We start from the raw sequence: 10,069 nt of genomic DNA on the forward strand, positions 1-10,069 counted from the left end.
TGTATTTTATCGTCGAAATTTTATGTATTATTTGCATTTATACGCTGAAGATAACACAAAAGAAGTGTCGAAACGTCCGATTTTGTATTAACTACATATTTTATTATGAAAAATACCTATTTTCATGACCTTTCAAATCAAAAAATACTTCTTTAATTTATTATTTGTTATTAATATATTGTTGGTAATTACATATAAGTGATTAGAAACCATATATAGTACAAAATAGTTTCAATAATTAAATTATTGTAATAAAAAAAATCAATTTTTTTTACAATATATTTACATTTTCTTCTGTGTCTCTATCGTATGTATTATTGCAGACAAGTTTTTCTGCACGTTTACATTTCTTTTGCACATTTTTTACAAGCCTATCTTTCACAAGTGTGATATGTAGTTACAAATACAGACAAGATTTTTACACGCTTATCTGTTATAAGCGTAATGTCAAATGCAAGATTTTCATAATCAAACGTTCAACATTTTCGACATTTTAACAATATCATCCGCAGCATGTAGCCTCATATGCCAGTCAATTTACTGTTTTAATCGAATTTGAATTCGGAAGTTTAATTATGTGCCATTCGATATAGTAAATAGCACTGATATAAACATATTAATTTTGTACTTTGTCAAAAAAATAAAAATTTAAAAAAATTAGCCCCTTTCGACCTTTTACTCGAAACGCTGAAGAATTTGCACGTTGCTTCATCAACATTTGATTTCGCTCACTCATAAAGCTTCTTCTATGAGGAAGCTTGTATTTTATTTGATGCATAATTATTAATATTTATTAATTTGGCTTCCTTATAGAGAAAGAATAGAACTTCGGTTAATACTTTCCGAGATATTGCCGATCAAAGTTACAATATCGTACAAAAAAGAAATTTTTGTCACATATAGCTGTCAAAATTCAAATTTATCGATAAAAAAAATGTTTGAACCCAGAAATAGCTTTCCTATTGTATCTAATTAAACCTTGAATTTTTGGAGATTTTTTATTTAATGCTAAAGTATTAATATTGAATTTCAAGAGACACGGTAGTGTCTCGCGCCAAGTACACGCGAAGCGAGACCGCACCGTGACTCTTTTACGCGACGCGACGGGTTGCGAGTATACAAGATGTTGAGATCTCGATAACGAGTGAACGGATCAAGTTCTAAGTAGGCTTGATCGATAGCTTAGGGTCCAATTAGGGGGGGGGGTTGCTCTTATAATATTCCGCTACGTGCCCTACGAACGGAGATATTACGACGCAAAGTTTAAATGTCAAAATTTTTTTTTAAGATACTTTCTTCTACGTCGACCGCTCTCATTTATTATAACATACATGTAACAAACAGAGAACGTCGTCACTTTCACTTTTTCGACACTGGCGGCTATAGCAGCGTTAGCTAGTTAGACAGTGCGTTCGTTTAGCGCGTTGTCAGTCAGTTCATCAGTCATAACCTATCTCGAGAGAATCATGGTAGTACGCGCGGAGCGAGACCGACCGTGACTCTTTACGCGACGCGACGATTAATTCAAGGTAATTGTTTTATGTAATTATCCTATAATTATCTTATTCTATATATTACTGTTATACTTGTACTATTTTATTTACTGTTTTTACTACGTTTACGTGAGTGTTTATACATTTATACATACAGGTTAATAACCTATTATATTATTTTTTATATTGACAGCAGGGAGCTGATACTGAGATCAAGGAGCCTGTTCACACGAGGCGTTTTTGCCGCGTGATTGCGGCCGCGCGTTAACGTTTAAAATAAGTATTTTAAAAATAGTCAATTTTGACTTGGGAATACCTCTCTCTTACAGATTTCTTTGGCGTTATGCCAGGGTAAGATATTCACAAAGTTAACAATTTATATCGGGTATCCAAGTAATTATTCTGTCCCAGGATTTAAATGAATTTTACATTATTTCTTCTATGAAATAATAATTTTTCAAAATTCTCCAATAAAATATCCGTCTTATTCAAATGGAATTTATATAAACGTATACTAATTCATCACTACTATCTGAAAATAGTGTGCCAAGGTGTCTATGCCCACGTCAACACTGGCTCGGTACATACTGGAACATTTTCTGATGGATTATACAATGATCAGGTTTAGCGATAGTAAAATGGCAGCGGCGGCGTTGTTACTCGCGTTGCTAATGAAAGACTTGGGAGGATGGAATCCAACATTAGAATACTATAGCGGTTATAAACTTGACGACATATGAGATATTTGCAATCTTTTAAACTAGAGCTTGCATAGGAAACACAAAGAAGCATTAAAGACTGTCCACAGCAAGTACAGCCACAAGTAAGTATTTTATATATTGAACATGTTACACTTTATATTTTTATATATATATATATATAATACACGTTATAATTTATATATACATATATTGAAACATATTTTCGTGAATAACCAATGTTTATTCAATTTTATTTGTATTCTAGGATTTTCTTTGAAGTAGCAAAGCTGCCCCTAAAAGAGACTTTAGACATATAAATAGAAAGAGTACTGAAGTAACTTGTAAGTCAAAAAAAGTGCTCCAAATTCAATATATAAATACAGGCAGATGAATCATCTTGATAACAAGGCATTAGAAATTAAGACTAGTCGCGTATCGAATTGTTGGACAACCTAGACATTAGTTAAGTGATCGTTAGCATGCGAATAGCGGCGCTACTCTCTAAATTGTATAATGCGTGAAACAAAGGCGTAAAAAACGTAAAAAATCTCGAATGCATGTTAAAAAGTTTTGTCGCGAAATGTTCCTGAGGTAAGGAAATTCATCTACATATACGGTAAAAAACGGTACGTTTCTGTGAATACAGTATTTCCTTTTATTCTACTATTGTTCGTACATAACTACATCTCCAATGATCTCTGTCGTTATCACGGAACAATTGTTGCAAATCGCGTATAATGTTTCTACCTACTTTTAGAGAAGGAAGAAATAGACTTTATAAAGAAAAGAAGGGAGAGTTATTTAATGAAGAAAAAGATATGAAAAGTTTATTCCTTTTAATTGCATTATAACTTACATGCATTCCATGAGCGTCGGGGAAGAAGTAGAGGTACAGATATATATGCTCTTGCGGTTTGAGCGTAAAATACGTAGAATTAGTATATTATTGTTAGAAACATCCTAAAGTGAGATAGAAAGACAATTTATGTCTATTATTGTATAATTATTGTCGATGACAGCTTACACTTGAGTGTTGTTATTTTTACCTCGATATGCATCGAACACCAATCGATTTCGCTTATAATAAAGAATCTTCCCTTGCTACTGACATTTTTAATTATTTATCCTATCGCTAACTTACTTATATATTTAGAGAACTGTGAGAACTTAAAATTAATTTCTTGTACGCGTAGATATATATATGTATTAAACTCTTAAACACGTTCGCTTTCGTACACCAAACAACGTCATCGTAGAAAAAAAAGTAGTAGGTATCGACGGTCATGAAAAAAACTATGATCTCGTGATCGACGGTCGCGAGACCAGTGATCTCGCGATCGACGGTCCTGAGAACTATGATCTCGAGACCGACGGTCGCGAGACCAGTGATCTCGCGATCGACGGTTCTGAGAATTATGATCTCGTGATCGACGGTCGCGAGACCAGTGATCTCGCGATCGCCGGTCCTGAGAACTATGATCTCGTGAGCGACGGTCGCGAGACCAGTGATCTCGCGATCGACGGTCCTGAGAATTATGATCTCGTGATCGACGGTCGCGAGACCAGTGATCTCGCGATTGCCGGTCCTGAGAACTATGATCTCGTGAGCGACGGTCGCGAGACCAGTGATCTCGCAATCGCCGGTCCTGAGAACTATGATCTCGTGATCGACGGTCGCGAGGCAAGTGATCTCGCGATCGACGGTCCTGATCCTGAATTGGCGATCGACGGTCCTGATCCTGAATTGGCGATCGACGGTCCTGATCCTGAATTGGCGATCGACGGTTCTGATCCTGAATTGGCAATCGACGGTCCTGATCCTGATCCTGAATTGGCGATCGACGGTCCTGATTCTGAATTGGCGAATTCATTCCGACATCTATTTCTGCTGATTGTCGTTCCGGGGGAGGGGTTATCACTGGGGATTGAAATTTTTGCCCCAAAATTATATCTTCATCTTCTTCATATCTAGAACAAAAAAATATTAAAATTGTGTAAATAATAATAATTGTAAAATTAATAAAACATTACGTACGGTCCATTGTCGTTTTCCACCTTAGACTGAGAAGCAATAGAACTGTAATAAACAAAAAGAAACATTTGTAAATAATAAATAATAAATATCGTTAGCACAATTATTAAAAGTAGAGTCTCTCTAATAAGAGTCTGGCCAGCTTGCAGTTCAAGATATAAGAGAGAAAGAGAAAGCGATATACATTTACATATACATTCATATTGCTTTCTCTTCCTCTCTTATCTCTTTCTCTTTCTGTTCTTTTGAGAAAAATGTATTTATAAATAAAATTATGTTACTTATTACAGGATGTCATTTTAATCGATGCAGGCAAATATCTCGAAAAATATAAAAGATATGGAAAAATATTTCAGACAAAGTTGTTTGCCTTAAAGGGTGACATATGATTCCGATGTGAGCCCTGTCGTAGATGTCGTTTTCAAGAAATTTCAAAGGCGATTAATTTCTTAAATATAAGTCATCGAAAATTGAATACTTTACGAGATAGTTCATATTTTATATTAAATAAAAATATCATGACAAAACTTAAAATATCTCAAGAAATTCTTAAGAAAAGAGAGCTTTATTATTAGTGTTTCAAAAACGTCTCAACAAGATCTACAACTTTTATCTGAAGGAAAAAATTAAGTTCCATTTAAGAAATTAGTCGCCTTTGAAATTTTATGAAAACGACATCTACGACATGATTTACATCGGAATCTGTGTACTTTTTTATTAGATCATCCTGCGCTCGCGCGCGCGTGTGCGTGCGTGCGTGTGTGTGTGTGTGCGTGTGTGTGTGTGTGTGTGCGTCTAGAGACATCTAGCTGTACAGTCCTGGAAAAATTTAAGTCCTACGGCAATTTCGAGAATAATTTTAGAATGTGCCAACCGATGTGAGAGCGGATTTCAGGAATGTATCATACATCTAGAAAACAGAAAAGTCCAGGAAAGGGCGTCTAGCCACGCACGCACACACACACACGCACGCATACACATACACACGCACACACACACACACACACGCACGCACATATACACACATACACACACACATGCAAAAGCAAGAAATTTCTAGCATAGCCATTCTTTCAAATTAAGTTCTAACTAACCTGTTTATTGCTGTCTTTTCATTCCCATCTCCTTCCTGCTGTAAAGAGGAAGAATAGCAGTTGTACCTAATTAAATTTTTTTTATCAATACTAAGGTATTGTATTTGTTATAAATAATATTATGTATGCAATACTTACCGCCATGGCATCTTCTTACAACACAACGTGAACCGACAATTTCAGGTCCTGTGTAGCACGGTCACGTCTCGTGTCCGTGCGTGTCCCGCTTCTTTTTCTTCTTCTACTGATTATTGGCACTGCTTTTCTTAGTTACTTAGATTCATCATCCTATAAAATAAATGAGTTATATATATATATATATATATATATATATATATATTTTGTCACGACTTTTTGCACTCCCGGACCGCTCCGGGACGTGAGCCGGATCAAAAGGACTTAGGAGAGCGGGATGGATGGCCTCTCCAGTGATTTCCTCGCACCTCCGATACTCCACGAAATGTTCCGAATGTTAGACGCGTACCTTCGCGTCCACGAAATCGCGAAAACCTAAACGAGACGCGAAACGAAGTGTGGAGGTGCGTGGAATCGGCTAGCTTGACCTAATCACGGGCGGGGTTAATGAAGGGCGGCACGGCACTCGGCGGGGTGACACGTTAATTTCATACTCAGTCAGATAACAAAGAATATAATATTTATTGAGTACTGGTTGTCGGGAAAATAACAACGTTTATCCATCCGGCTTCGATCAAACACAAGATAATTTCGATAACTAAATCAAGAATGCCGGTGGCGGGGTGTCGAGATTCCTTTAACAGAACTAATATTACTGCGGACGCGAGACACCCACGGAGTATTAACTGGGTCTCTAATAAACCCGCTGAAGGTTCTATTCTCAAACGATTAATAATATGATATGAATAATATGAATAATAATAAGACGCTTAATATCACTCACGAGAGTGAGATTCAACACAAAATGTCGCGAAATAAGGGTACGTCACGCTTGGATTGCGTGGAAACCACGTCCGGGACCGTACGAAAACTCTGTCGCAATAATATCTTAGCTTAACGCGAGATATCCGGCTCGGGCGCAACGGGAAGGCGCCGAGTCATTTAACCAAGCCAGTCGCGATATCGCTAATAATGTTGGGCGCCAGGTGTGGAGAAGGCCACACCACCTTTGACTCGAAGTGCTCTTCTAATATCCACGGAACGCCAGGAAGAACTACGCAATTAACATCTAAACGCACGAAGCGTGTGAACGCCGGTACTTTATTAACGCGAGTATAGGACGCAGCGCAAGCAATACCGGACGCAAAGTTTCTCAGCGCGAGAGCACAATTCTCAGCCCGTAATCACGAGATCCGAACACCGATCGATACGCTAACACCGACGCTCGAACACCAGAACTTCCCGACGCGAAGAAACGGAACGCAATTGACGAACTACCGGCCCGTATGTGGCCGTATACCAAGGTCGCGAGGACAACGCAATATACTCGCGATACCGAACTCATTAACGCCTACCGCGATCTCCAGGGATTCGCCACAACGCTTGTACCACGGTTCCGCGGCCACGATACCATCCCGAGGCCCTTCGCTCTCGTTATCGATCGCGAAATTACACTCAATCTTAACAGACGTTATCCCGAGCGAGAGCGTGTACCGGAGGGCGGTGTCGTGGCTTTACATATCGCGATTTACGGGCAACCTCACCGGGAATACGCCTCCTCCTGGGCTCCTCGCCGTCGCCTTCCACCACGATCCTCGATCCTCCAGACGAATATCGAAATACCCGACTCGGGGTGGCTATCGCGTATCTTACAAAACGATTCTCGCCGACGGACGACCAGAGAGTGAAAACGCTAGACCCGCTCGATTGCGGAATCGATACGGTACCCCTTCCTGAGGGGCGCGCGAGCCAATCGGGCGCGAGCTTGCAAGCCCGCGGTGTCCCGGCGCAGTGCTGTCGATACGAGATCCTTCGGGGGCGTGCAGCGGTCCCTCGGCGGCGTGCGACTCCTCAATTCTGTCCTTAGCAGCGGACGGAATTCGGTTCTCGCCGGTGTGTCTCCGGTTTGACCCTGGGGCGGTGATCAGTCACCCCGTAGGTCGATGTTTTGTAGAGATCCTTTGCTGAAGCCGGGTGTTCACCCATGCGCTTGGGGCCCCGCTATCGGCGGCCTCGTCCGTCGCTGCCGTACGTGCCGCCCGCCTGCCGCGCTGCTCTCGCCATCCCGCGATCTCTGCTGCTTCCGCGTTTGCCACCCCTCCCGGGTCATCGATCGTCCTTGATTTTCCTCGCCACGTACTCCCTCGAAGGTTTGCCGTGGTGTGGGTGAGGTGCCGCGCGTATTACATTGCAAAAAAAGAACGTCATCAGAACGTGGAAACGCAATTAATTACGACCCCTGGAGATCTCGCCGTTGCCCCCCTGGTCCGTCCCTGGGCGCGAAATTCCGCGTCTTGTGACGGCGGCGGGGCGCCGCGACGATGCGGCGAGCCGCAACGTCACAATATATATATATATATATATATATATATATATATATATGCGGTATATTATATGTTATATTGGGTGCGTTCAGCCGATACTTCGCTAGCCTAGCAATCGTGAGCAGTCGCTCGTTTCCTCTCCTTTTAATCCATTGGATCAAAGGAGAAGAAACGAGCGAAAACGAGCGACTGCTCACGATTGCTAGGCTAGCGGAGTATCGGCTAAACGCACCCATTCTTACGCGATGCGACGAGTTGCGAGTATCCGAGATTTTGAGATTAATTAAATGTATACTTACATTCATATTAAGTTGGTTGAGTTTATCCTCCATCATGCTTGAAAACGCTTGGTGACGAGGTATCAATGCAGCGTTCGCCGCGGCACTTGGTAGTTGCAGCAACTGAACTGACTCGAGGAGGAGGAAGAAGACGGTCTCGACGTCGAGGAACTGGTTCGAACGTTTGTGCTTGCGACGTTGAGACAGCTTGGTGGCGTCGACCACGCGCAATCGGAAACCCTCGCGATTGTGGGCTGACGAGGAACGAGGAACTGATGGTGGCTATACCGTATACCGTGCTACCAGTAATGGCCGACAGTCGAGGCCGAGCGGACCCGCGCTCATGTAGCGCTAATAGATCGTTTTTTGTTTTTAAAGGTCGATTTATAAAGGTCGTAACCGTTGGTTTAAGCCGTAAACCCTAAGAAATTGACCAATGACAGTCGAATGTGAGAAGAATAATCAAATGTGATTAATTAATTTCTTAGGGTTTAATTACGGCTTAAATCAACAGTTACGGCCTTCATAAATCGACCTTATGGAGCGATCTCCTGATACGGAACGTATGAGCAATGCGCAATTGTCGGAACGAAGTCTGTCCAATCGCAGACATTCCGCCAATTGCGTTCTACTGAAATGTATTTTCTAATTTATTCTAATGTCCCATGGAGTAAAATTCGCGGAATCGCAATTGACGCTAGCCAATCGCAGTCAATCACCTCGTCACCAAGCGTTTTCAAGCATGATGGAGGATAAACTCAACCAACTTAATATGAATGTAAGTATACATTTAATTAATCTCAAAATCTCGGATACTCGCAACTCGTCGCATCGCGTAAGAATGGGTGCGTTTAGCCGATACTCCGCTAGCCTAGCAATCGTGAGCAGTCGCTCGTTTTCGCTCGTTTCCTCTTCTTTGACCCAATGGATTTAGGAGAGGAAACGAGCGACTGCTCACGATTGCTAGGCTAGCGAAGTATCAGCTGAACGCACCCAATATAACATATAATATACCGCATATATATATATATATATATATATATATAACTCATTTATTTTATAGGATGATGAATCTACGTCTGAAGTAGACGTGAATATGGAAAATAAGGATAAGGATAAGGAAGAAATGAAGCGGCTACAAATAGAAAATGCGAAATTGCGGCGACAACTCGCCGCAATTCAATCGCCATCGCCACTATCAGAGCTGTTAGTGAGAAACGCACAGGCGGTACCATCAACACCGGCACCACCTGCGGCACCGACACCGGCACAGCTACTAGCAACGCCAGCCACATCAAGAAACTCCTGTCTTCCTCCAGAAAAACGTAAGTACAATTAATCTATTAAAATACAGTTATGGTATTCAATCTTTTAGCATTTTGAATTGAGCCGGGTTTGCTCATTCCGAGAGCGATTATTGACGTCACATCGGCAAATCGAGCTTTGCCGAAGTGACGTCAATAATCGCTCTCGGAATGAGCAAACCCGGCTCAATTCAAAATGCTAAAAGATTGAATACCATAACTGTATTTCGGCAACCGAGCGATTATTGACGTAACTTTGGCAAAGCTCGATTTGCCGATGTGACGTCAATAATCGCTCTCTGAGCGAACAAACCCGGCCCAGTCAAAAACGCTATTTGTTGTAAAATAAATTTCTGTTTGTTACAGCAAAGAGATGGCAACGAGCCGGGCGTAACCGCTCCATGTACACAAGAGGAAGGGGAAGAGGAGGAAGGGGAAGAGGAAAAAGGGGAAGAGGAGCAAAAATATATACGCTAAACGTATATTTCTAGATCCACGTCCTCTCTAATCACTTACTCGTCAATGCGATATATTGTTATTAATACTACTATTTTTTTTCTTACGTTGATTGGTGTACGAAAGTGAACGTGTTTAAAAGTTTAATGCATAGATTCTACGCATACAAAAAATGAAGTACTTTTTAAGTATATAAGTAAGTTTAGTCGCATCTCTATTGTATAAGGAATATAAAATATAAGATATAGTTAA

The 10,069-nt window shown here is 40.8% G+C and overlaps 2 protein-coding genes across 2 annotated transcripts; one reads left to right on the top strand and one right to left on the bottom strand.

Moving 5' to 3' along the window:
* Window positions 1–3,383: 3,383 nt before the first annotated feature.
* On the bottom strand, window positions 3,384–5,516 carry LOC143903208 (uncharacterized). The gene is made up of 4 exons (XM_077416664.1): window positions 5,459–5,516; window positions 5,321–5,358; window positions 4,230–4,271; window positions 3,384–4,162 (listed from the first exon to the last, which is right to left on the bottom strand). The coding sequence occupies exons 1-4, from the start codon at window positions 5,462–5,464 to the stop codon at window positions 3,442–3,444; spliced, it is 807 nt and encodes a 268-aa protein (XP_077272790.1). The 5' UTR covers window positions 5,465–5,516; the 3' UTR covers window positions 3,384–3,441.
* A 3,264-nt stretch (window positions 5,517–8,780) lies between these two features.
* LOC143903219 (uncharacterized) lies at window positions 8,781–10,069 on the top strand. Its single transcript, XM_077416670.1, has 3 exons — window positions 8,781–8,835; window positions 9,121–9,382; window positions 9,728–10,069. The coding sequence occupies exons 1-3, from the start codon at window positions 8,800–8,802 to the stop codon at window positions 9,850–9,852; spliced, it is 423 nt and encodes a 140-aa protein (XP_077272796.1). The 5' UTR covers window positions 8,781–8,799; the 3' UTR covers window positions 9,853–10,069.

The sequence above is a fragment of the Temnothorax americanus genome, unplaced genomic scaffold, assembly GCF_048541705.1.
Source record: "Temnothorax americanus isolate GAGA-0224 unplaced genomic scaffold, ASM4854170v1 Scaffold44, whole genome shotgun sequence".
In the NCBI taxonomy this organism is placed as follows: Eukaryota; Metazoa; Arthropoda; class Insecta; order Hymenoptera; family Formicidae; genus Temnothorax; species Temnothorax americanus.

Excerpts from the sequence above, each read along its gene's own strand:
- LOC143903208 (XM_077416664.1), bottom strand. Across the intron at positions 4,272-5,320 it reads GAAAAGACAGCAATAAACAG|TTCTATTGCTTCTCAGTCTA; the intron begins GTTAGTTAGAAC and ends TGTTTATTACAG. Across the intron at positions 4,163-4,229 it reads GTGGAAAACGACAATGGACC|ATATGAAGAAGATGAAGATA; the intron begins GTACGTAATGTT and ends TTTTTGTTCTAG.
- LOC143903219 (XM_077416670.1), top strand. The coding sequence starts at position 8,800 with ATGATGGAGGATAAACTCAACCAACTTAATATGAAT. Across the intron at positions 8,836-9,120 it reads TCAACCAACTTAATATGAAT|GATGATGAATCTACGTCTGA; the intron begins GTAAGTATACAT and ends TTTATTTTATAG. Across the intron at positions 9,383-9,727 it reads CTGTCTTCCTCCAGAAAAAC|CAAAGAGATGGCAACGAGCC; the intron begins GTAAGTACAATT and ends TGTTTGTTACAG.